At 39.3% G+C, this 27013-nt stretch overlaps 1 protein-coding gene across 18 annotated transcripts in view; it reads right to left on the reverse strand.

Annotated features, from left to right (window-relative positions):
• The window catches only part of Ttn (titin), a 273546-nt gene that overhangs the window by 75413 nt on the left and 171120 nt on the right, over positions 1 to 27013 (reverse strand). For all 18 annotated transcript variants that reach the window (XM_040745671.1, XM_040745672.1, XM_040745669.1 and 15 more), the window contains 45 exons: positions 24066 to 24189; positions 23056 to 23322; positions 21246 to 21343; positions 20396 to 20564; positions 20040 to 20306; positions 19670 to 19936; positions 19306 to 19584; positions 18804 to 19212; positions 18575 to 18699; positions 18201 to 18467; positions 17197 to 17466; positions 16806 to 17108; positions 16398 to 16700; positions 15951 to 16138; positions 15688 to 15802; positions 15296 to 15580; positions 15053 to 15204; positions 14016 to 14163; positions 13711 to 13888; positions 12812 to 12933; positions 12432 to 12719; positions 12038 to 12334; positions 11738 to 11924; positions 11135 to 11250; positions 10746 to 11045; positions 10296 to 10595; positions 10097 to 10202; positions 9797 to 9993; positions 9406 to 9711; positions 9031 to 9309; positions 8151 to 8450; positions 7739 to 8041; positions 7275 to 7637; positions 6653 to 6955; positions 6236 to 6535; positions 5848 to 6144; positions 5465 to 5749; positions 5076 to 5369; positions 3294 to 3593; positions 2895 to 3203; positions 2619 to 2809; positions 1808 to 2237; positions 423 to 731; positions 144 to 292; positions 27 to 59 (listed from right to left, as the gene is read on the reverse strand). In XM_040745671.1, the coding sequence (XP_040601605.1) occupies positions 27 to 59; positions 144 to 292; positions 423 to 731; positions 1808 to 2237; positions 2619 to 2809; positions 2895 to 3203; positions 3294 to 3593; positions 5076 to 5369; positions 5465 to 5749; positions 5848 to 6144; positions 6236 to 6535; positions 6653 to 6955; positions 7275 to 7637; positions 7739 to 8041; positions 8151 to 8450; positions 9031 to 9309; positions 9406 to 9711; positions 9797 to 9993; positions 10097 to 10202; positions 10296 to 10595; positions 10746 to 11045; positions 11135 to 11250; positions 11738 to 11924; positions 12038 to 12334; positions 12432 to 12719; positions 12812 to 12933; positions 13711 to 13888; positions 14016 to 14163; positions 15053 to 15204; positions 15296 to 15580; positions 15688 to 15802; positions 15951 to 16138; positions 16398 to 16700; positions 16806 to 17108; positions 17197 to 17466; positions 18201 to 18467; positions 18575 to 18699; positions 18804 to 19212; positions 19306 to 19584; positions 19670 to 19936; positions 20040 to 20306; positions 20396 to 20564; positions 21246 to 21343; positions 23056 to 23322; positions 24066 to 24189 (10878 nt within the window). The remainder of the gene's footprint in view (positions 1 to 26; positions 60 to 143; positions 293 to 422; positions 732 to 1807; positions 2238 to 2618; positions 2810 to 2894; positions 3204 to 3293; positions 3594 to 5075; positions 5370 to 5464; positions 5750 to 5847; positions 6145 to 6235; positions 6536 to 6652; positions 6956 to 7274; positions 7638 to 7738; positions 8042 to 8150; positions 8451 to 9030; positions 9310 to 9405; positions 9712 to 9796; positions 9994 to 10096; positions 10203 to 10295; positions 10596 to 10745; positions 11046 to 11134; positions 11251 to 11737; positions 11925 to 12037; positions 12335 to 12431; positions 12720 to 12811; positions 12934 to 13710; positions 13889 to 14015; positions 14164 to 15052; positions 15205 to 15295; positions 15581 to 15687; positions 15803 to 15950; positions 16139 to 16397; positions 16701 to 16805; positions 17109 to 17196; positions 17467 to 18200; positions 18468 to 18574; positions 18700 to 18803; positions 19213 to 19305; positions 19585 to 19669; positions 19937 to 20039; positions 20307 to 20395; positions 20565 to 21245; positions 21344 to 23055; positions 23323 to 24065; positions 24190 to 27013) is intronic.

Raw genomic sequence — 27013 nt, forward strand, 5'->3', positions numbered from 1 at the left:
TAGTTAATTAAGCTATCGCCTCTTACCTGTGCATCTTCAGGTATATCATGAATTCCATCCTATTAGAAAAGAAGACAACTTAGCTTTTAAGTACTGCTTCTGGTTATTCAATGGAAGACATAGGAAAACCCTAGAATTATTACCTTCATTGCCTTCTTTGCCTTTCCGTCAAATTCCCAAGATGATTTTGGTGTTGGGCGTCCCTTGATGACAGCAGGAATTCTGATCTGTGATCCAGCTTTGCAAACCAGGCAGTCTTGTGCTCCGATGTCAATGAAAACCTCTGGAACCTCTGAAATACCATGGCAATCAGACAGCCGTTAGCTAACATTTCTCAAAGAGGTAACAGCTATATTTCCAGTACATTAATTTCACAGTATAATCCGAAAAGGTCAACACATAAGCTGAACGAGAATGAGTACCTTGAATGTCGGTGGCAGGGATCTCTCCAGTTGTGTCACTTGGTTCGGACTCACCAGCTTCATTGACAGCTTTGACTCTGAACCGGTACTTCCTGAGTTCCTTCAGGTTAGGCACCACACATTCACAGGTAGTTAGAAGTTTATCAGGTTCATTGACTCTTTTCCAGTCACTGGTACCTTCCTCTTGCATTTCTACAATGTAGCCTTTGATTGGGCTGCCCCCGTCTTTGGCTGGAGGTTTCCATGCTAGTGAGATGCTTGACTTTGTTTTATCTTTAACTTCTGGGCGGGAAGGTGGCCCAGGTGGGTCTGATAAGGAACAAACAAACATCACATTTTGAAGATATAGAATGCTATTTTTATATATACCATAAGACTTTCACTATATAAGACATTTATTGTTGTCTGTTATCCTATTAAAATTGAGTTGCTGAAAAAGTTTAATAGTGTATTTTCTTTAAGTATTAATGCAGAAACAGAAAGCAAGCAATCTCTGGGGAAATGATTACTCACTATCTCTGGTGAAAAGCTATTTGACCTTTGAGATCTTACTGAAGAGATTCAACAGTGTATTTTAACTGAAAATTTTACTTCCTACAACATGAACATTTAAAAAATATTTTCATCTCTAGCTGGGAAAACCTCTGGATCCAAATTAATCTCAATGCTCTTTAGGGGCAGAACCGGCGTTTCTTCTCCTTACATCATAATACTTTCCTGATGGGGCCTACCACTGAAACTCTTCTATCCTGTTGGCCTGCTGTCTCATGCTCCACCCCACCTTGTGTCTAGTACAGACCCTTGAACAGTCCATGCTCCAAACTAGCTTGCTGAATGAATATGTGACTACCTTATTATACATTTTCTCTCTATAACATGAAGATATCTTAAATATTTGAATGAAAAGTTGAAGTTTTTCTTCAGAGAATATAATAAGGTATTATTTAGAAAATGCACTGAATTATGAAAATTACTGTATTTTCATTTCTGAGCTGATCCGCTCATATATGATTCAGCAAGAGTTTTTTTATCATTTGATCTCAGATATTCTGTCTGAGAATTTGATGTCTCAATAAATACTTAACATTTTGTTTTTTTTATTGCCTTCTTACAGGACAGTCCAACTTTTTAGTGGGGTAAATGATTTCCATAGTAGCTAATGAGAGTTTTGAGCCCATACTTTATAGCATATTTCTTTATTATGTAGTTAAAAAGAAAAACAAAGCACTAGCTTTAACCCAAGATTTTAAAAACGATTTTATCTAGATGTGTATATATACTTACTTCACTATGACTCGTTCTAATAAATGGATGAGAAGTTTAAGAGTAACCTACGTAGTAACTTTACCCATTAGAAATGAGTCCTAGAAATAAAACATACTTACATATGGGATCTCCTGCAATAGCTGGGTCTGATGGTTCACTAGGAGGGCCGATTCCTGCAGCATTTATTGCCATGGCTCTAAACTGATATTTCACCCCTTCAATCAAACGTGGAACATTGAATTCCACACCCTTCAGTCCCACTTTGGTTATTGGTGCTCGGCTAACTCGTGACCAGTAGGCACCACCTTCCTCTCTCTTCTCTAGCCAGTAGCCAGTAATTGGAGAGCCTCCGTTGTCCAAAGGAGGAGTCCAGCTCACAAGCATAGACCCCTTGGTGCGTTCTAAGACTTTCGGTTTTCCAGGAGGTCCAGGGAGGCGGTAAGGGTCTTGAATGACGACTTTGTCTGATTTGCACTCATCACTGATTCCATATTTATTCACGGCCCTCACTCGGAACTCATACTGAGCATTGGGGATAAGCTTCCAGATCTAGAAATGTGGTGAATAAAGAAATCAGAACAAACTTCCTGGACTGATGTTTTACTTATTTTAAAACTCACTTTGTTTGGGGATAGATCACCAGAAGAAGGAAACTCAAGGACTTAAATCACAGGAAAGACAGTGGAAAAGAGAAACCCTTTAAAATAAAGATACTGGTCTTTGTAGTTTCTAGTGGATTTTGAGTAAGAGAGAAGCAAGTAATATTTGCTAAATGGTCTTATATTCATAATGATAGTGCCAAAGTAATAAGTAGCTGCTGCTTATATGGGACTTTTAGTTTAATCATTAATTAAAAAGTTACATTAAAATGGTATCAAATCAGAAATATATCCTGGGCAATATATTGGGCATAAACTGGGAAGCATTTACCCCGTATCTTCTCTCAACAGCAGTGTTAGTGACTTCTTCCCATTCAGACTTCTTCCTGCTGGCATCACGTTTGTCAATGATGTAATGGGTAATTTCACTGCCACCATTGTCCAGAGGGGCATCCCATGTCAGATAACAAGACTCAGCTTTAATGTCAGTAACAGCAAGGTTTCTGGGTGGAGATGGACGATCTGGAAAGGAACCACAGCAGGGACTGAGAAGCTATTCTTGAACATGAGGTGGATTTCTTTCCCACACAAGAAGCAAGTCGCTTACCATACACTTCAACGTGAACGTTGCGGAATACGGAGCCAAGTCGATTGGAAGCGGTAATTGTGTAAGTGCCCTTGTCCTCTCGGGTGGCTTTGGGGATGCTCAGCTCAGTCTTGGCCTCACTTCGGGATACTTCTTCTTTGGTTATTTTAAGTGCATCAGTGGGTTTCTCAATCACCGTTTCATTCTTGGACCACTCAATCTTAGGCATGGGAAGTCCTGTCACATCTGCAGGGATGTTAACTGGCTCTCCTGCCTTTACTTTGATAGTGTCGCCTCGAACAGCTAGGCGCAACTTAATAGTTGGAGGGACTGCAGAGAGAAGTAAAGAGGGAAAAAGTATTGAGAATGTTCCCCCAAATCACCAGCAGATAAATGATATTAGTTATGGAATCCATATACCTTCATCATCTTGTATGACTACGTTAAGAGGCAGGGATGGTTCACTTTCACCAATATCATTGACGGCTTTGACACGGAACTCATACATTTGGTGCTCATCAAGATTGTCAACCAGAAATGATGTGGTTGGGCAGAGTCTCTTGTTAACTCTTTCAAAATCAGGTTTATCATGACGGCGTTTTTCTATGATGTATCCTTGGATGGGACTGCCACCATCACTGCGGGGCTCTTTCCAGTCAAGAGTAATTGTGGATTTTGTCCTTTCTGTGTATGTGAGCCTTTCGGGAGATGTTGGAGGGCCTTAAAGCAGAAGCCATTGAAAATGTTGAGTATGAAACAAGAATTTGCATAAGAAATAATATCATACTTCTGTTGGTGTGAAAAATAGATCAAATGGCATTTTGAAAATCCTTTTCCAAACACACCAGTCACAACAATTCAGCCTTTCTCACTAACAGCATTTTATTCCTAGTGAATGTCTCATCAAAATCACTAATTAAAAATAAGTCAAGGGTATGTGTACACTTGCTTTGTATTTAGAGTGTTTGCCTGTAAAACTGACAAAACTTCTAATTCTACCAAGCTAGGAAAACAGGTTGTGTGAAGTTCTGCTTGGAATGCCAGCACAAAGCAATATGGTTTTTCTTTTGTGAACAGATAGTAGACAGGTTACTGAAGGTCAGATTGTCTCTGTGGAAAGACCATTTATGAACTACCTCAATGGTTTTGTGCCTTAATAGTAGGCTCTGATGGGTTTGATTAGATCTGTCCCATTCTAGCTGATCTGCAGATGGAAGCCAGGGAATCCCAGCTCTATTCCTGAGGCCTCTGGCACAACCTGAAATTAATGGACTTTATTGGGTTATTGAAACTGGTTAATGATGTAATTCTTATCTTTTTCCAGGTGTGATGGAAGGAAAACTATTTTTTGAGGAGTGGATTTTCCTCCAGGATCTCACTTTAAGAGGGACATTAGTGAATACTACTGTGTGCATACTTTTAGTGTTCCATTTTAGCTTCTGGGAGACCTCCTCTGGTTGGTTTTCTATTCTTTGAGGGCTCTTTCTGATACCCTTCCAGTATGAAGACTTCTTAGCAGTGTAGTAAAACTAAATTACATATCCCATGGCAATTATCTACCCCATAAATTTTTAAAGGAAATTAGTGAATTCTATATAATTACAAGATTGCTTTATTCATTTATTTATTTATGTTTTTTTTTTTTGAGACAGGGTTTCTCTCTGTAGCCTTGGCTGTCCTGGAACTCTTTCTGTAGACTAGACTGGCCTTGAACTCACAGAGATCTGCCTGCCTCTATCTCCCTAGTCCTGGGATTAAAGATAGGTGCTACCAACACCCAGAAAAGTTGCTATATTTAAAAATCCTCTACTATATTGGTAATGTTGAATGATTCTAAATTATTTGAACTATTTGTAGGCTAGTACCAAAAGTTTGTAGATCCAAAATTTTTGGCACAGAAAAATGCTGCATAATTTATATACATAAGCAAAAGTACATGGAAACTTAACAAATATGATAATCTTTTTTAACTATTTTATTTTTAAATTTAAATTAGAAACAAGGTTGCTTCCCATATCAATTCAAATATGATATCTTTAAAATTTGCTAATAGATACTTGATTTTCTTTTATTACACCCTAGCTAGTCTAAGATCTTGAAAATGTTGGGTGTTTGAAGCCATGAATCTCAGCAAGTGCTTGATTTATCTATGAGCAGAATAGCATTATTTATTTGGTAAACACAGTAAAAATCTCTTCTTACCTAGGGGATCAACTGCAAGAATTGGTCCTATTTCAACAGGAGGCCCACAGCCAAACTTGTTCTTGGCAATGACACGGAACTTGTATTCTTGCCCCTCTATAAGACCTGTGATGTCACACTTGGATCTCTCAGTCTCAATGGGTTGTCTCCAAGTGTGCATCTTGGCGTCTTTTCTTTCAATTATAAACCCTGTGATTTCACTTCCCCCATCGTCTGCTGGATCAGACCAATTTAGCAGACACATCTTTCTGTTTGTGACAACAGGTTTTAGGTCAAGCACTGGGCCAGGGACATCTGGAAAATGAAACAGTAACAAACAAACAAAAAATCAATGTAGTAAGATCACATGACATGGGAAATCCTATGAAAACCCTCCAAAGGTTTCTTACCAAACACTTCAACCCGGACTGCTCCAGATTTGGAACCACAGCTGTTTGTTGCTGTGATCACGTATCTGCCATGGTCTTTTCTCAATGCATTCTTGATAATTAGTTCAGATTTGGTTCCAACATTCTCTATTACGACTCGCTCTTTATCCAGCTCCCCTTCTTCTATGGTCCATACTTTTGTGGGTACAGGACGACCAGTCACCACTGCTGGGATTCTGAGAGTCTTCCCAGCCATGATTTGTATTCCACCCTTGACAGAAACATCCAGTTCCACAGTTGGAGGTTCTGATGAAGAACAGCAGTGTATGTTAGTGCAAGGAAGAAGAAAATATAGCCCCTTGCTGGGGAATGTCCATCCCCCCCCCCAGAAAACTTTTAGGTACCTTGTGGTTCAGCCACAGTAACAGGCCCTGTTTCTCCAGGTGGTCCTTCGCCTGCCGCGTTGACAGCACTCACTCGAAGTTTGTAGTCAGCACCCTCTCGGATTTCTTTGACAGTGAACTGACGGACTTTGATCATCTTCTCCATGCATCGTGACCACTCATTTGTGCCAACCAACTGCTTATCAACAAAGTAGCCAATAATCTCCCCGCCACCATTGAAAGCTGGGGGTTCCCACTCCAGCTCGATGGTTGTAGAGCTTGTATCAGCAACTCTTGGGATAGGTGGCCCAGGTGGAGCTAGGAGGAAAGCAGAATACACAGGTAAAAATTCACTGATGGTTTCCAAGTGTGGGTTAGACTACTCTTTTATACCTAAGGAGTCACTTACAGATTGGATCACGAGCTGTTTTAGGATCCGAAGGTGGGCTGAACTTCCCAGGTCCAGCAGCATTTTCAGCACAGACTCGGAAGACATAGGTGAGTCCTTCTAATAAGCCATCTACCTTGGTTTTCAAGGAACTGAGAAGGGTTTTGTTGACACGAGACCAGTGTGTACTATTGACCTCACGTTTCTCAAGCCAGTAACCCAAGATGGGGCTGCCATTATCGTTTGGTTCATTCCATTTTACTAGCATACTGTTGCTGGTGACATCTTCCACAATGGGCTTATCGGGTGCATCAGGTGGTTCTGATAAACAAAAACATTTGAATATTATGACATAAAATCAATTTTACAAAACCATGATAATGTAAAGATTGACGTATATGGTGAAAAGGCCAACTTAAGACATTAAAAGGACCTTACCAAATGGATCTTTGGCTAAAAGTGGCTTTGACACACATGGTGGTCCAGGTCCTAACCTATTTTCAGCTCTTACACGGAAGAGATACTCTTTTCCTTCAATCAGTTTTGTCACTGAACATTTGCATTGTCTGAGCGTTGAAGAGATAACAATCCATTCGGAGTCAGGTTTGGTCTTGTCTTTCTTTTCCAAGGTATAGTTAATGATTTCACTGCCACCATCATCAAGGGGTGGTTCCCATTTACAGAGGACAGAGTTCTTTCTAATATCCTCAAATACAAAGTTGATTGGTGGTCCTGGTGTATCTAATATTTCAAAGGAGATCAGTGATTAAAATTTTGTATAGGACTGGCTGCTGTAGAAAATGTAAATGTTATTATGGTCTTTTTGGTACAACAAGTTTTCCCATATACTTCTATGTTTGTGTTACATTGGCTAAAAAATAACAAGGTCAGTTGATTTTTTTTTCAATAGTGTCTGCTTAGGTGATAAAATGTAATTGAGAATTATTTGCTGAAGCCCTTTCTTTTAATGGGTTCCCAAACTGCTTGTTTCTATGTCTTGCTAAAACTCTTGCATGGATTTTCTTTATCCCTGGGAAAAGTGTAGTTTTTAACTACTTACCTAGCACAATGACAGTGCAAGGAGCTTTGGCAACACCGTGATCGTTCTCAGCTTTGATCATGTACTGGCCGTGATCGGGTCGCAGGGAGTCTCGGATGCGCAGCTGCGATTCCCCTTGTTTGCTGTTGTCGATGCTCAGACGCTCCGTCAGAGGCAGGTGAAACGGTTCCTCTTCTTCAGTTTCACCCTTCTTCCTCCTAACTGGGGGTGCTGCTCGCTTCTTAATTTCCTCTGGCACAATGACATTTTCATCCTTTATCCATGTGATTGTTGGGTAAGGTGAGCCAGAAATGGTTGCATCAAGTGCTATTTCATCACCCCGTTTTACTTCCAGGCTTGTTTTGAGGATGACTTTTGGGGCATCTGTAATGATTAAAAGCCAGCGTTGTTTTTAATTTTCGACAAAACATGAACTCCACTTATTTTACAATGAGAGAGTAGCACCCCCAGTAAATAAAACATACCAATAGGATCTACAGCTTTGGTTGGGGGAGTGGCCCGAGAGGGTTCACCAATCCCAGCAGCATTCTCTGCTCGCACACGGAATTGGTACTCTTTCCCCTCCTCAAGTCCCTTTGCTGTATAGGTCAGGACAGGTACCAGATGTTCATTGCATCTCTTCCATCTGTCTTCTCCCTTAGCAATCTTTTCTATGATGTAACCCATTATCTTGCTTCCTCCATCATACAAGGGTGGCTTCCATGTGATAGTCATTGCCTTAGCTGTAGGATTATGAACCTCAACATCTACAGGTGGATCAGGTGGTTCTGGTGAACAAAGAAAAATATCTATTGCTATTGGGGAAACCAGTTAATGCAAACACAGTAATTCTTGTATATCCTATCCTAGTCATCATATGTCTATATTCTAACTTACGCTTTGGATCTTGAGCAATGACAGGATTCTTGAGTTCAATATATTCGCCTCCACCAATCTTGTTAACGGCTTTGACCCGGAAGAAGTATTCACCATTCGGTATGAGATCCTTTACTGTCCAAGACAGTTTGTTCTCACCAGACATGACTGGTATGTACGTCCGCCTCCCAGCCTCTCTACGTTCCAGGACATAATGAAGAATTGGGCTTCCACCATCATATTCTGGAGGCTCCCATGTTAACTTGCAAGAACTCTTGGTTATGTCACTTGCTTTAATATCTTTGCATGGACCAGGTAGACCTGTTACACATAAAATTTGTAATTACTATTATAAGCTTGAAAAATTAGCTTTTGAATAGTTTACATAATTTGGCATATATACATTTTGGGTGGGGTAATCTTTTCTGTGTTACCATCTCTCAGAACACAAGACAGTAACATATTTATTTCCAATCTGTTATTAATCAGAATCATCAACACTTGAGTCTTTGTGTTAATCAAAATTGCCTCATTAATTTCTAACTACTACCAGGAATAGTAGTAAAGGACAGAAAAATTTTATTATTCATGAAGGAGACTATAGAAAACTGAATTTATATTATTCAGAAAGAAATATTGGTCACTGAAATATTCCTTAGGTGTGCAAGATATTGTATTTAAGTTAGTGTTTCATATGCAAATAATTAAACAAATTAATAATATTTTAATTATCAATTTAATCTACAAAATTACTTTTCAAATGTAAATAAGTAACCCGAGGGAGTATTCAGTTTACAAATGCCAGTTCTTGAAGGTATTTTTTGCAGAGCATCACAAAGCTAGCTATGATAATTTCTGGAACATATGAAGAATCCATGGTGTTTCATTGCAGAACTGTTACCTATGACTTTGACATTGATTGAAGCAGTTGCTGAGCCAAGCTTATTCTCCAGGGTGATGGTATAAACTCCAGCATCTGCATGGACACTCTTAGGAACCTCAAGGTGTGCAGAGATGTGGTCATTCTTCATTGTTAATCTGTCACTTGCTTTAACTTCTTTGCCATCTTTATGCCAGCTCACAGTTGGAACTGGGACAGCTCTGAAGGGCACAGGGATGCTTAACTTTTCACCTTCGATAACAACAATGTCATGAGTCTCTAGGTCAATTGTTGGTTTGCCTACAAAACACCAAGGGATAGGGGAAAAATATGTTAAAATGTAATGATCAGGAAGAAAGCATATTTTATTAACTATAAAAGATACAAAATTCTTACAGTCTGGGTCTTTGGCAACCACGTTTTCAGAGATTTCAGATGGCTCACTGACTCCAACAGCATTGACAGCTCTCACTCTCAGAACATATTCTTTGTCAGGAACAATTCCCTCTTCAACTTTGAACTTCAAATCTTTTATTGGGCGAGAATTAACTCGCATCCATTTCTCAGTGCCTACTGGACACATTTCAACATGGTAGCCTATGATAGGACTGCCACCATTTTTCTCTGGAGGTTTCCAAGCAATGGCAATGTGTTTTCTCCCAGCATCAGTCACATGCAGATCAAGAGGAGGTGAAGGAGGACCTGGCAAGACAGCACCAAAGCATTTACACCACAGTCTCACCATTAGGTCCTGGACAATCTCCTTTGAACGATCAGTACAACTTACTTGTCGGATCTTCAATTGACAAGATTTCTGTGGGCTCACTTGGGTGACCAACTCCTGCTTCATTTTCTGCCCGAACCTGAAACTGGACTTCTGTCCCCTCGATGACATCAGTTACCCTGAAGTTACAATCAGGGCCTGAGGTCTTCCCAGCTTTTACCCAACGGGTGCCTAATTTTTCCTTCTTCTCAATGATGTATCTGTTGAGACAACCAAATATTCCATTTAGCATTGTGAAAAACAGAAGTTAATAATAAACATCCACATTTGACTTTTTTAAAATTAATGAAATTGAAGTTCTACCTCTGTATTGGTCTTCCACCATCATTTTTAGGTGGCTCCCACTTTAGGTCAACGTGTCGTTTTGTCACATCAACCACTGTCAGGGCATAGGGTGGTCCAGGGGTAGCTGAAGGCAAAATAATCAATGATTAGAAAAACCTGAGGGAAACTTTATAACTTGCTACAAATGCTGTTGCAAAGACTGAGTTGTGGTACATACTGAAGGTGTCTTTGGCCAGGACAGAATCCCCAATTTCAGTGTAGTCACTTTGTCCTATGGCATTTTCTGCAGCAACTCGGAACACATACAAAGAGCCCTCTGTCAGTGGGGTTACTGTGCATTTGGTCTCCTTGACTGTGGTGTCCACTGTTTGCCAGCCTTTTCGTCTCACATCTCTCTTTTCCACAATGTAGTTGGTGATGGGTGACCCTCCATCTTTCTCAGGAACTGTCCATTTTAGGTCAGCTGTATTTTTTGTGATATTAATCACTTCAAGCCAACGAGGTGGTGAGGGCGGATCTGAAGAAAAGAGGAAAACAATTTCCATTTTAGTCTTTACCAAATTCCTCACAGTTACAACAAACAATAAGGCAAGAAAAGAAGAATAGTAGGGAGGCTTAAATTTTCCCTTAGATTTTAGTTTTCCCATGGCTCTCAAGAGTGACTTACATAGTTTCTCCCGGCAAAGCACAGGGTCACTGGGGTCACTGGGTTCACTCTCTCCAGCCTTGTTCACGGCTCTCACTCGGAATGAGTATTCCTGCCCTTCCATTAGCCCTGTGAGCAAATGCTCAGTGGTCGGGACCCCCTCAGCCACTCTGACCCAGTCGTCTGTTCCAGTCTTTAGCATCTCAATGACATAAGACTCAATCTTTGCCCCTCCATCGTGTTCTGGCTTGGTCCAGTTCAATACTAATGATGTTTTGCCTACATCCTTTACAGTTGGTTTCCCAGGGGGCCATGGAGGATCTGCAAGCCAATGACAATTATCATTTGTTTTGTCCAAAGGAAGTTAATATAAGCCTCAAAATAGCCACAGAAAATCATATAAATAATACCTATGGGATCCTTTATTAAGATTGGTTCAGTTGATCGACTTGGTTTTCCCGGTCCAGCCAAATTTTCAGCCAGCACACGGAATCTGTACTTTTTCTTATTGGTAAGACCTTTTACTCTGGAGCAGGGACAAAGTAACAGCATGGTAAGAAGTAGTAACCTATGTACTATACACAGAAGAGGATAATTTATTTAAATAGTGAGATTCAATTTGTAAATTTAACTGAAAATACTTTAACATAAACTTAACATTTTTAACTCTACTGTCACATTCTTTATATTAGGACAAATGTATCACTCAGATTATATCTATAATTATTAGTTACTGTAATGTATTGGAAAAAATGCTTTGAAACTTCTAGAAAGTTACTATATTTTTTACATTCCAATCCCAGTTCCCCAGAGAGTTACTATTTTAAATATAACAGATATGTGCCGTTGGATAGAATTTATCTCATTTAAAATATGTGACAACAGGTAATAGAAGTAAAAGTGATTAAAATCTCTTAATTTTTAGTCACGTATGATCAAAAGGAATACTTGAGTGCAAACAACTGAGTATGTTGATATTCTAAAACATGATTGTGATATGGGGTGGGGCTTACCTATATGTTGTGTCCTTTACTGGCATCTTATTGCATCGGACCCATTTATCAGTGTCAGGATCTAATCTTTCTACCCAATATCCAGTGATGGGGCTGCCACCATCGTCATCTGGCTCACACCACGTGAGTGTCACTGCGTCTTTAGTGATGTCAGATGGTTCTAGGCGAGTTGGAGGCCCAGGTGGATCTATAGACAGGTAATGATATAAAAAGTCATATGCTATGTACCCAACACCTAAATGCAAGATTGCTGTAAGCATCCTTCTTTGTTCTTTTTAGTTAGCAGATCGAGAATCTTACCAAACTGATATTTGGCTACTATTGGAGCAGCCTGCACTGGCTCACCAACACCATACATGTTCTCTGCAGCAACTCTGAAGATGTACTCTTTGTTGGGTGTTAATTTGGTTGCCTTGAAGTTTGTGTCCTTAACAGTGGATGAGAGCTTATGCCACACATCACTGTCTGTTGCTTTTCTCTCCACAACGTAGTTGGTGATCTTAGATCCACCATCATCTCTTGGTGGGTTCCATGTCAGAAGACATGACTCATTGGTTACATCTGTGATGTCAAAAGCAGCTGGTGGTCCGGGTTTATCTGTGGGTGGTATTACATGGGAAAAACGTTTTAGACTGTGTTTTGGTCAAGTCGCCATGGTGAATTTCATCCTTTTACAAAGAAAAGCCTCTCTTACCTAAGACATTCACTTCCACCACAGCAGTGGCCCGGCCGCAGACATTCACAGCCTCTATGATATATGTGCCCGTGTCACTTCTCTTACTGTCTGTGATTGTCACTGTGGACTTCTTAGGAACATTTTCAATGGTGACTCTTTGGTCTGGCTTCAGAAGGGTATCAGCCTTTGTCCAAGTTATTTTAGGTTCAGGCTTTCCAGTAACAGTGGCAGGAAGCTCAATCTTTGTTCCAGCTTTCACGGTGAGCCCAGCAAGGAGTTTCACATCAAGGAAGATCTCTGGAGCCTCTGAAATGGAAAAGATTATTCACGCTGTTAACGAATTCAAGCAGACTGGGCCAGAGGCCTGACTAACAAGACAAGGAGGAAATGGTAAATACCCTGTGTGTCCACTGCCTGGACTTCTTCCGTGGGTTTGCTTGGCTTGCTAGCTCCTTGCCTGTTCAAGGCTTTCACGCGGTAGGCATACCACTTGCCTTCCTCAAGACCTGTCACTTCCATTCTGCCGGAAAACAAAATGGGGGTTTTATTGCCATGGAGATAACCTATGACACTTAGAGTTACATAGTATAGTTGTTTTTCTAAAATTCACACCACTGACAGACTATTGCCTTTAAATGAAATATCTGGACTGTAGGGAGTACAGGAAGTGCTGGATGTGACAGGAGCAGCTGAAATCCCGGTGAGTCATGTTGTTGACATGAGCATAAGCATGTCCTCAGACCCATGGGGATGGCAAAGCCTTCCTCTGGTCTAAGTGCCAGTGTTGACAAACAATTGACCTTTAGGTAAGGCTAGTGTGTATAAAACTATCAACTACAGCTTCTTCCTTCTGGATGTTTATGTCTTCCCTCCCCATACCTCCCCCTGAGACCATCTAACGCTCTCTTCTTTTTGTTGTACAAAATAAAACTGCTGAATTTGCTGGTAGCATAGTACGTGTCCTCAATTACAGTGAGCACACCCCCACTGGACCACAGCTTTCATATATATTTATGCTCTGTGTCTTCCATTTCTTCATTCTTGTGTTGCCACAGTCAGGTTTCCCGGACCAGGCTATGCTTGACTTGTAACTGGACTTTTCAATATCGTAACTAATGAAAACCTTGAGCAAGGCTATCCATACTCAGCTGAATTTTGTAAAATCAGATATAGGTATACTAGGAGACCTCTTGGTAAGGAAATAAAAATCAACATTTGATGTTGCCCAGGTAAAATCCATTCTAGTGGGCAGGAATTAGAATGATTTATGTGTCTAATTTAAAAAACAAACACCTACTTTGTGTCTGCAACAGGCTCCCCACAGGCAACCCATTTATCAGAACCGCGTGGGCATTTTTCAACTATATATCCTTTGATGCGTGAACCACCGTCATTTTTAGGAGGATCCCATGTTAGGAAGATGCTCTTAGCAGACCTATCTCTCCATTTAACATTCTCTGGTGGGTCAGGTACCGCTGTAATATTTAAAGGAAGGCATTAGTCTTAGACAGGCTCCTCTCTAGTTACCTCCATTATACCAACCAGTACCTTTCCCAAGTAGGTAACACAGACCAGGCATGAACCCACCAGGCATGCACTTACTTGCAGGAGCAGACATATTTACAGGTTCATCGGTATATGCGGGTTCTCCAGGGCCACACTTGTTTCGAGCACAGACCTTGAATAGATACTCCTTTCCTTGAACAAGATCAGGAACTGTGAATTCTAGATCAGTCACAAAGTCCATAACCTGGGATAAAGAAACAGTTCATTGACTTTCTTCCCTGAGTACTACCTCAAGTCAAAAGATTTTTTTAGCATGAATATATATACAAACTATTAATTTTTTAAGACTGGGACTTTCTATTTAACCCAGACTGGCCTGGAGTCTACTACTATATAGTTCAGGTTGGCTCTAAATCCACGGTCCTGCCTTAGCCTCTATAAGTATGTGCCAGGACATCCTACTTACTCTAAAGTTGTTTTGAATGAAATCTTAGTGTTATTCTCATATTAACTTTGTAGTAGGGAAAACAACAGAAAGTGGGTTATAATAATATTTTTCCTTAAATACAAGAAATAGATTCATAGTTTGCATGCATTAGAAAGTTTGTTTAGTAGAAATTTAATTTTAAGAGAGTAATAATGGGCAGGGGGGTGAACTCATTGTTGTAGTTTCTGTCTAGCATGTGAATCTAAGTTTCATTTCTAGTATAGATACATGTCAAACACACACACACACACACATACACACACACACACTCACTCACTCACTCACTCACTCACATAAAACCAGCATAAATGGAGAGAACAATGGCAGATTAGGGTAGCTAAGGTAAATCTAGTGCAGTGAGAAAAAAAGACCAGTGGGGCAATAAATACTTCCTTTGAAATGGCTTATAGCACAGCATGTGCATTGTGGGTACTCATTAGATACCAAGTATACAGGTAAGCTTTCTTTTATGTGTTAAACAAGCGTGGCTGAAACCAAAATGGGATGACTACACCAAACCCTTTTTCATGAGACAAAGGTAAAATGATTGATGTAGCACATGGCCCATCTGTATGGCCTTCCAGCCTCCTCCTGGGATATCCTCCATTCTTTTTCTAAAATTGCTGTGTTACTATGCAACACTCACCTTAGTCCATGTTTTCCTGCTCATTTCTCTCTTTTCAACAACATATCCAGTTAGTGGACTTCCTCCATCGTCGTCTGGGGGTTCCCAAGTCAAGTGTACAGAATCCTTTGTTATGTCACTAAATTTCAGTTCTTTGGGTGCGCTTGGGGGAGCTAATAAAAAATGCAGTGAAACTCAATATGTTTGAGCCAATAAGCATTAATACAGGCAATCTCATTAGATAGCAAGAGTTTAATTCCTTACCTATGACATTGACATCAATTTCTCCAGAAATCGACTTCACAGGATTTTCTAACTTGAGTGTATAAATACCCTTGTCTGTCCGTTCACTTGGAGAAATGACAAGTTCAGCATAGGCTGATATGGTCTTTATTTTTATGCGATCCCCCTCTTCTAGTACTTGATCTCCAAAAGTCCAGGTTGCTTTTGGTCTTGGATAGCCTGTGCTTGGAACCAGGATCTTGATGGGTTTGGGGACTATAACTTCCAGACCATCTTTAAATGCGCTCAAATCCATTGTTGGTTCAACTACCAAAAAGAAAAATCAATTCATTTCTAGCACTATATTTATGTCCCTGGCACACAAGAAAATGTGTGTGCTATTCCCTAATGTAAAAAGTAAAATATCTATTTACCAAAGGCATCATCAGCTGTGAGAGGACCAAGGATCTCAGATGGATCTGAAACACCAGCTGCGTTTTCTGCAGATACTCTATATAAATATTTGTTCCCTTTATGCAATCCAGTGACCTGAAGTTACAAGTTAGTATCTGTTAACATCATATTCATTTAATCCCATGAGCACACACATATATACGAATATATATATATATACATATATATATATATATATATATATATATATATATATATATATATATATGTGCAAACTCCTTACCTTGTAAGTCAGTTCAGGGACAGGTTTCATATTGCACCGAATCCAATTGTCTTTTCCTTCTTCACATCTTTCAATAATATAGCCCAATATTGGGCTACCTCCATCTTTCAGAGGAGGCTCCCACGTGAGCTGCACTGATGATTGTGTCTGATCTGAGGAACTTAGGTTCACAGGAGGACTTGGTCTCTCTAGAATAGCAGAAAGTTTGGGACATACAATTTTATTGAATGACAATTTACTAAGACATGGAATGGTGCTAGCAGTCTCATTAAAATAAATTTATGAACAATGTGGGTACAGTCTTGACTTTTACAATTTTGTTTTAAATATGTTGATGCTCTACCTTTTGTTATGTTTTATTTGATTAGAATGATTTGAATTGATAGATTTAATTCTTTGGTTACATGCAGTGTTTATTTCCTTTTTTAATTATTATTATGATCTTACCTATTGGATCAGCAACTTTGACAAAGGGTGTGGCTGCACTTGGTTTCCCAACTCCAATTCTGTTCTGAGCTCTGACACGGAAGCTATACTCCTGTCCTTCAACCACATCAGTCACCGTTGCTGACAGGTCTTCAGCTCTTACAGTCATGGCAGTGTCCCACCTGATAGAAGTCTTGTCTCTCAGTTCAATCACATAGTTTGTGATTTCAGCACCTCCATCATACTCTGGTGGTTCCCATGTCAGCGAGACACCAAATCTATTCACACCAGTGATGGTGACATTCAAAGGAGGTCCTGGAACATCTGCATGTCACCACAGAAGAAGGACACATGAATTTGCGTTATTCTGGGAATAAGCACAAAGCTAAGCTAGTTGGCAATTTACTTAATTCCTAAAATACTTCTTACCGTATTTGCTCCTGGCTTCCACTGGATTGTCAGTTTCTACTGGTTCCCCAGTGCCAACTCTGTTCCTTGCACTCACACGGAAGAGGTACTCCACTCCTCCTTTCTGTAGTCCAGTGACAGTAAACTCACAGCTGTCTGCTCGGTCAGTGGCCAGAACCCAGGTCTTTCTCTTGATATCACGCCGTTCAACAACATAACCTATGATTTTGCTCCCACCATCTGTTAATGGTTCCTCCCAAGCAAGGCTTACTTCACCATCAAATGTTTCTGTCACTTCTAAGTTACGGACTGGTCCTGGAACATCTGCAATTTACACATTACAGAATGTTTAGTAGCTCTGTGCCTTTAAGCTGCACTGTGCCAATCAAGTCTGAGTAATTCAGTGGCTTACCAATAACTTGTAAATTGATGAAACCTTCTGCTTTTCCATGCTTGTTCTGAAGCACGACTTTATACCTCCCCTTGTCTTCTTTTTTGGCTTCTAAGATTCTGAAAGAAGTCTGCTCAGCTGTAGTGTCAACAGTTTTTGTAGACAGAGGTTCGTTTTCTTTAAACCACTCAGCTTCTGCTTTGGGGTAGGCATCGTAGGGAACTACCATTGTCAGGGGCTGCCCAGCATCAACCACGAGATCCTGATCAGATGTCTTGATTTTAGGTGCAGCTAGTGAGAACAAGAACATGCAAACATGTTTGAGTTATATCCTGTAGTCACGCTACACCATAGTTTTTTTTCTATACAGTTGCTAGCATCATCATAACCTTGGAAGTACGCCATAGTAACTTTATAGCAGAGAACACTGTTGGAGTGTTATAATTCCCCCCTACTCCAAACTATCAGCCTTTGGAAAAAGAGGGTTGAAGATGTCATACAATCATTGACATCTAGTCTTCATTAAAAAACAGTAACAGTGGGCCTAGAATACAGTGAAATGGGCTTTGCTTTTGTGGCTGAAACTATTTTATAAAATAGGTTTTTGATAAAGTACTGCCTACTTAGTTCAGGATAAATCAGGTGTGTGTGTGTGTGTGTGTGTGTGTGTGTATGTACACAAGATATATCAATGGGGTTTTAGAACAAACTATGCAGGTATTTTAGGTCAAGATGAGAATATATCTAAAAGATCCACAGGAGTTGTACAGCAGTGGAGTTAGGGATTGTCATTAATTCTATGAGTTCATGAGCAGCTGCCATGTGCCAGGAATAATCCAAAGGTATGACATAAATGCCATTAACTTCCTCTTCATAGTAAGAGAAAGCAGAGTATCCAACACGTGAAATGGGCTTGAAAACCATAGGCTTACACAAGGAGTATTTTACTATAACTGTAAAATATGAAATCTACGTAAGCTCTGTGATTTCATGAGAACACTGCAAAGCAAAGGAAGGGGACTTACCTGCTAATTCAAGTTTAGCCCTGGCTTCTTTATCTTTGGCAATGAATCTGTATTCACCCTGGTCACGTGGCTTAATATCACAAATCTGTAGCCTGTGTATCTTTCCTTCACTCATCATCTGGTGTTTGTCACCCTGGACAATAACCATGTTATTTCTAAGCCATTGGACCTCCACTTTATCTTTGTTGAGCTCAGCCAAAAAGATAACGTCTGCACCAGGAGCTTCAAGAATATCTTGAGGAGGTCTGATAATCTCAACAGGGATTTCTGGAAAGAAAAGGTAAACATAAAACCACATGTACGCTTGTCTTTTTTTATCAGCACTGTAAGAAATTGTCTCTTCAGCTAGGATTATTCTTGAATCAAGTACACACCTTCTACAAAAAGTCTAGCTCGGGACTTCCTGTCCTCTACGCCACAAGCGTATTCACATTCGTCCTCCAGCCTGCAGTCCTTTATGATGAGCCTGTGTATGCTTCCATCCTTTTCAAATTTGTATCTGAAGAAGAGATCGAATGGTTAGTTAGCTTGCGGCACGAGTGTTAGACTGTCAGCCTGCACACAAAAGTAGCAGAGCAAGGGCACCAAACACTTTTTGCGTACTTTTTGCCTTCCTTGATTTCTCTTCCATTTCTGTACCATTTGACATTGGCTTTCTCTCTGGAGAGCTGGCAGGAGAAGACAGCATCATCAAACTCTGTGACTGTCTGGTCTTCTAGGTGCTCCACGAATTCTGTCGGGGCTTCAATGATGAGCAGCTCTGCAACTGATTTGTCTTGTCCAGCAGTAACAATGTATTCACCTTCATCTGGAAAGCCACAGTCCTTGATGGTTAGAGAGTGCTTGTACTTATCAATTCGGTATGATATGCGGTTGTCAAAAGCCACTTCTTCTCCATTTTTGGTCCACTTGAGTGTTACATTGAGACGATTCACCTTGCACCAGAATGTGACTGATTTCTTCTCCATTGTTTCAATATCTTTAAGGGGCTCAATAATCCTCAGGTCTTCCTCTGTGATAATAGAGAACAACGACGTTGAATTTAGTTGTTTGCATAATATCAATTGCTGGGAAAAAATTCTCTAGGACTGTCTAAGTCACATACCTTCCACTATTAGATTGGCTGCACTTTTTACATTTTCACCTCTGTGATTAGTCAAAGACACATTGTAGTTGGCTTGGTCATCTAAGCGTGCATCTCTGATTCTGAGAGTGTAGACCAGGTCTTTTTGGAGAACGATGTATTTTGAACTATCAAATATGGCTTCTTCATTTCTGAACCATTTGGCTTTGGCACCTTCAGTATTGACTTCACAGTTGAAGACGACCTCTTGTTGTTCTTTCACCTTGGTGTCCTTAAGAGGAACTATGATCTTGAGCTTTTCTGTAAACAATCAATAAGAGTTTGTAGCATGACAGAGGACCACAACTACAAATATATCAACCTGAAGAAGCAAGGACAGACTTACCAATGACTGTCAGGTGAGCTGCAGCTCTGGCAGCCCCAACCATGACTACGTAAGTGCCCATGTCTTGTAATGTGGCATCTTTCACTACAAGGACTCTCTTCTTGCCATCAGCAATTATGTCATATTTATCTCCAGATTCCAGTGTCTGATCATCCCTCTTCCACTGAACTTCGAAGCTTTCCTTCGAGATCGTGCAGACAAACTCAGCCTTTTCTCCTTCAAGTATTTCAAGGTTTTGAGGCTTTGAGATGAATTCAGCAGCAAGTTCTGGAAAGCAAAAAGTTGGAAGATGTCAAAAACATAGGCATTTGTTATCTTAAATATGACAAGATGGAAAGACTAGAAATGCCCTTTACTGAGATTTTCATACCGTGTACTTTGACTTTGCCATCTGTCCGAGAACTTGGGAGTCGGCAGTTGTAGCTGCCTGCATCCTCAAGCTGTGCATTCTGAACTATCAGGATTCTCTTCCTTCCATCTGTAAGTATTTCAAATCTTCCTGTTTCTATGATCTCCTCATCCCCTTTGTACCAGATCACTTCTGCCCCAGGCTTGGAGACTTCACACACCAGTTTGATAGTATCTCCTTCACTAACTTCAAGGTTGGCAAGATTTTTTGTGAAGACGGCTTCTTCTTCTGTAGAAAAGAACCCAAATTCATTGAGTGAAACTGGAAGTGGATTTTCCTGACTAGTATATTTATGCAAAGAAAGACTTCATGCTCACCAAGAACTGTCAGCATGCCAGAAGTCCTGGCTGTCCTCACTTCACAGGAATATTCTGCTTCATCATTCAGTAGACATTTGTTGACAACAAGAATTCGTACTGCTCCCTTAGAAATGATGTCATACTTTTTGCCCTTTTTAATTTCAGCACCATCTTTAAACCACTGAACCTGTATTTTAAGACAAATAGATTTTTTGTTTTAATCAGTTTTCATCTTGTTCCTTCATGTGGTATCCCTAACAGAAACTAGGGGAACTAGGATCCTGAGGGCTTTAAAAAAACAATCATAAGACATTATAGTATTTATAAAAGACCATAAATATTATAGTATATATGAAGGCAGACAGATAAAAATATAAATAAAATAGAAACAAGAACAAAGTTACCAAGTACTATTAACCCACTATGATACTATTACCAATTTTGAAAAAAATAACAGAAATATGTAAGTTTTGAGTCTTGGGGGACTTAGATATCACACAAAGTAGCTCCACTGCTACTGTGGAAACAGACTAAAAGTTGAAGGAATTTGGCAATAATATAGTTCATGGCAATGAGAAATACTTAGCTAAGATATGGAATTATTGCTACTTGATATTTTTTTAATCTTAAAAAATAGAAATTCCAAATGGCTCTAAATAATAAATCTCTTATGGGCTCAAGGTTTCTCTATCAATTAATACTAAAGAGAATAATTAAGTCAGGTCCATCTTTCATTCTAAAATAGTATTTAATCTAAAGTATGGGGGGAATCACAGGAAAAAACTAGCTATTTTTTTCTTTCCTTTTATTTGGCCAAAAGTAAACAAAACTACTTGATAATCTAAGATAACATCATGTAGTCACAAACCTTGGCATTTTCCTTGGAAATTTCACACTCAAACCGAGCCGTTTCTTTTTCTTTAACTTGAAGGTCCGTGAGTGGTCTTAGGAATTCCACATGAGGAGCTGTAAGAGAGTAGCATTGGAATTCAAATGAGGCTCCTGCAAATTTATCCTGATATGTTTTTTTTTTTCTGGTAAACATTAAGAAAAAGTTACACCCGTCCTTCTTGGTTTTTCAAGATAAGGTTTCTCTGTATAGCCAGGCTGGTCTCAAACTCAGAGGTCTTCCTGCCTTTGCTTCCCAAGTGCTGGGACTAAAGGCTATGCTGCCAACACCCAACAAGAAAAAGTGACTCTCTTTTGCAAAGGACTTCTTATTTTCCTCTTCCCATCTTAAGAGACTGCAACTAACATTGGAATGACTTGCAGCTTCCATTGGGAATGATGCTTTGCTTTGGAACTCTCTAGCTCACACACATTGCTTCACTGTGCTTCCAACTGAGTTCTTTTGAACTGAGAGTCATCTCAGTTCTTTTGAATGATTACTGAAGGAAATGCCTTCTCTCTTTTGGTACTATCCCAGACTTGAAGGAAACAAAGGAAACACTAGTAAGGAAAGAAACTTCATTATGAAACCAGTAGAATGCAAAGACAATGGTCTGAATTCAAAGACAATAGTAAAGGCTTTGTGTCTGGCTACGATGCATGAGTCCAGTTGGAATCACATATACCAGCTTTGCATTTGTGACTCTGCTTTAAAGACTTCACATACAAATCAGGCATGTGTTAGTGTGACAAACACTGTGTTCTACACAGGGCCTTGATATGTCAGTTCATGCATCTCCAGAAATCTGACTGCTGCTGTGCGGGGTGGAGCAGCTGCCTCCTTGCTCTGCCATCTTTCGGAGCTCCTATCAGGCCTTTCCAAGTCAACCCTTCATGATCATGAGGTTCTCAGACCAATGCTAACTGACAGGCTTGAAGATAAAAGTCATCAAGGCTGAGCCTTCTCCAAGAGGAAGTAGATGACAAGGGGATAAAACCCCACGGGGCTACTCTGGGGTAAGGTGAAGTAGAAGAACCAAAGCATGGAAAGAGTGACACGGTACAAGATGCTGGAAGCACACTCTAAGCCACTAGGTTTTAGTTGTTGACAGAACAACTATGAGAAGCAACATAGTCAAACAAATACTGCACAGAAATACACCATGAAAAATGTTTTGCTGGACAAATGAATCAATGAAGCAAATGAGCTAGCTAGCAGTTGGCATAGTGAAATAAGGGGTTATTTCTCCACCAGAGGAAGAAGCAATAGTAAAAATGATAGAGTTCTTCATTCAAAGAATCCAGGACTCAAAGGACCCGGGCCTTCTTCAGCTTCTCATCCATCCTTATTCTCAGATTGAATTATGTGATTGGGTGTTATCATATTATAGTTGTTCTCAAGTATGTTCCTGTTCAAACAACCTTCATTCTCATTTTTCAGATATTCTCCGGGCATGAAAATTTATCTTCCTTCCAAATTGAATGAGGGTTCTGTAGTTCTCCTAGTGAGTAAGTTTGTTTTCATCTCTAGCAGGGTAATCATATAGTGGGTATAACCACATGCGGACAAAGAGCACAGCAGTACAGTGAAATGTGTTTGATAGCTTTTCCAAGGCCAGACAGAGAGCACAAGAAGGTTTTTAAAGAAATGTGTGATGTATTGGGTTAGGTCAACATCCATACTGTAAGTTGCCAAGAATTATGATTAGGCCAAGAAAGGCATGCACAAAGTGTCTTGGTTTTTGACTACAAAGAGTTGCAAGTGCCAAGTCCTGTGGAGGAATACTTACGAACAACATTCAGGTTACAGGAAGTCTTAAAATCCTTAGCATCGCAAGTGTACGTTTTGATATCCTCTGGGGTACAAGCGTGTATAATGAGTTTTCGGACCCTGCCATCAGCGATGATTTCATACTTCTTGCTTTTGAGGATTTCTGTCCCATTTTTGAACCATTTCACCTTGGCATTTTCTCTGGACACTTCACACTCCAGGACTGCAGTGGCCTCCTCTTCGACCGTCTGGTCTTCAAGAGGCTTAGTGAACTCAACTGGGGGTTCTGAAAGAGTCATACTGATTAGCGGCTTCCCGTCTCCAAGCGTTCCAGAACTTTCTCTAATTCCCTCTGGCATCTCCGGGGCTGCTTCTGGCCTAAGTTTACTCATTTGTGAATCTATTTTTCACTTTGATGGTTCCCTTAAGTAATGTTTTATCATTATCCATACATACAGAGACAAAGAAAACCTTCTATGATTTTCTCTCCTACTGGCTAGCCTAGAAATTCATTATGGAGGCCAGGGGGCTTCAAACTTGTGGCAATCCTTCTGCCTCTGCCTCTTGAGTGTGAGGCTTACAGAGAAATAATTATAAAATAGTTCCAAAACATAAAGGAAATAATGGCTAATACTGTTTCATAAAAGGAGATAATTATTTTACCATTTGTTTTAACATAGGGAGAGAAAGTACGTAAAATGCACATTTGTTTTGATTGCTTTCTTCTGAGACAGGTTTTCTCTCTGCAACCCTGACTGTCCTGGAATTCACTCTGCAGACCAGACTGGCTTTGAACTCACAGAGATCTGCCTGCCTCTACCTCCTGAGTGCTGGGATTAAAGGTGTGCGCACTGCATCACTATTGGAAAAAAAAAAAACCTTTATTTTGTTATGCCAAAATGTAAAATTAGACTTGTGGATACTTGATTTTAATGATCTGTGGTACTCTTGCACAAAGACAATTAAGAGGTTGCATCATTTATGATTCGCTCCATTATATGTATATTTAGAAATAAGCTGTGCAATTACCTTTCACAAAGAGATTGGCCTGAGTTTTGAAATCCTTTGCTGTCAGTTGCACTTCTCCTGCATCTTCTAGCTTTACATCCCTTAGGGTGAGCGTGTGAACTCTTCCTTCTGAACGTGTCACCACCTAGTTGAGTTTTAAAAGAGTACAGGCAACAAACAAATGAAATAGCCACCTAGAATGCAGGTTCCTTAATTCACTTAGGTAAACTATGTAAGAGTGTTGCCCACATTGGTTTGTAATCATATCTTGCATATATATGTATTTTCAAGTGACTTCAACCTATATTTTCAAAACTTTTAGGTTTTCTTAGTTACCATTATATAAATATGAGGTGACCTTCTTTGTTGAAATCGCACACACCAATTTCTATTTCTGACTTTGTGAAAAAATATGTGTGATTATAGATATGCATGCATGTCTGCTTTGCTTTGGGTTTCTGTGCAGAAAGAAAGACCTTAAAGAAGCTAAAAGTGAAAGAAAAAATGATTGGCTACTGTGAGCTGAAAGCAGATTTTTTTTTCTGAAAGAAAATTGTATGCTCTAATGGGAAGGTAATTATGTAAATACAAACTAGCACTCTTTTCACATTTACTTCAGCAATTAAGTTTACTTTGGAAATGAGTGTGATCCATGATTAATTTGTACAAGTTTTGAATTTTGTTATCAAATTTCTTTGATTTTGACTCTTCCATCTTCCCGTGTTGAGCATCAGTAATGTGAAAATCAGATCGCATTGGGAATGTTATAAGTAGAATCATTCTGCAGTAATGATTGGGGTTTGTTTAGTTCTAGAACCTAAGATTCCTCAGGAACTCTGCTCTGTCACTGAGATTGGCTTTAATATTGCTTAAGTGTCCTTTTAGATTTGATTATATCAGCTGTTTCCTGGTGAAACTATTTGTATTTTTATTTTGTTAGAGGCAGAAGAAAGAATAAGGAATACAGTTTTGCTGAAACGTATATTCCTCAAACAAAAGCATGGCACCGTTATTCATATAACTGCCCAAAATATTGAGAACAGCTAAAACAATAATAAAGAACAATGTACAGCTGAGAGACAGTAGTTAATATTTACCTTAGGTGTATAGCTGCTATTTATTTGAGGAGGTAGGCTCTGAATGGGACTTTTAAAAAATGTATGACTGAATTTTGAAGTTTTACTTATGGCCACTTAAAAGAAACTTCAGTTTCTAACATATACACAAATATATAATTTCTTCTATTAATGCATTGATTTTCCATCTGAATTATTCTGAGAAATCTATAGGATATTCTCTGTCACCAAATATATTACCCAGAATATAGTGGGTTTTCAATAAATGGCATATGCAGACCATAGTCAGTATTTTGACTATGTTCGAATAAAAAGCAAACAAAAAAGGAAATACAACAGATAGGAAAGCAAACCAACAAAATGAATGCTAAATATTTTTGGTAGAATATATAATGATAATACGAAGTTATCCTTTATTGATTTATAACAGAGCATACTGATGGAATACAGACTGTACTACCAAACTGTTAAATGTTAAATACAAAACTACCAAAAAGCCTCTGAGAATTTAGCATCTAGCCATTTTTACTTGGCCAAAGAGGCTAAAAATCAAAAACTGAAAGAAAAATACAGTTTATTTCCAAAATGCTCTCTTTCAATTTCCTATGTCTATAAGTTGTTTTGTCTGCTTGTTGGTGTAGAGGTTAAAGATTTTTACAAAAAGTGTAGATAAAAAGGCTTGAGTTAAAATGACAAGAACAATTTGTGTTATTAGATTTAATTTAGTCAAAACCTGTAAACTGTAATAAGTGAACATGCTACTTCGCAGTTCATCCTTAAATTCCTTTTGAAAAGAGACATTTAAGAGGTACAAGATCAAGTTCATAGAAGGATTACTATTTTGGGAGGCGACAGGGATGGATTAACATTCCTATGCACAGGGACACTCTGAGCAGCTGCCTAACTCCAGTGGTCCCACCCTTCCTAACCCTAGGAAAAAATGTAAGAATGATAATAGATTTTCCCCTTTGAGTAAAACAAATGCAAGATTTTTAGGAACCTACATTTTAAGTCAAAATAGTAGAGTTTTTGCATTAGAATTGGGAGTCATCTTTCTTTCCTTTTCTTTTTAAATAAAAACTCCCAACTTGACCCCCAAATAAGAAAGAAACTACACAAGACTGCATAGGAAAAAAGTTGTACATATTAAAACAAGAAACTTGATATGAACCCAGCACCTAGTTCAGTAGTTAGAAGACTTCGTTGTTAAGAGAAGTTTTTTGGTGTGTAAATTAATTCTCATGCTATAATCGGGATGTTCTGCTACCTTTTCTAGTTGGTAACAATGGAAAACAAAGGTCATGGTTGTCTGTGTGCTGGGCAGAACTTACCTACCAGATGACTGCTACTGGGTTATGACTTTTTCATCTCAGTAGAGTACTAATTTTAAAATCTGTTTCCAAACACCTATGTGAAGGCAATGTTTTCTAATACTCCAGCCTCCTTGTGAGACTAAATCCCCTTCCAGTGATATTTTTTGAGTCTTCAAATTTTGATTTGTATAGAAGTTTTACATATGGTCAGCATTGTTTCTGGGATATTTGGTGATATGAAAGCCATAGAACAATGAAATGTCTTGTATTTTTCTTTTTTTTTAATTTTTCAAGAAATAAAACTGCATGGAAAATTTTCAAGCTAATTTGAGTATCACCTCTACACTGTACAGGGCTTGTATATAAGTTTAATTTCCTGGTCCAGACAGAAGGCCAGGAGCTGCAGAATACATAGATGGATTTAGGCCTCTTTGAATAAGTGGCTCAGTTTTCACTTTGGGATAGAGTGTTGAGCCTCAGGAATGTTAGGAAAAGCTAAGGCAATTTACACAAACTTCTCAGAGTTTATTCATTTACATGTAGGGATCCCAACAACTCTTCCTTCTCCCCCATTCCACCA

The sequence above is a fragment of the Mesocricetus auratus genome, unplaced genomic scaffold (assembly GCF_017639785.1).
Source record: "Mesocricetus auratus isolate SY011 unplaced genomic scaffold, BCM_Maur_2.0 Super-Scaffold_100004, whole genome shotgun sequence".
NCBI lineage: Eukaryota > Metazoa > Chordata > Mammalia > Rodentia > Cricetidae > Mesocricetus > Mesocricetus auratus.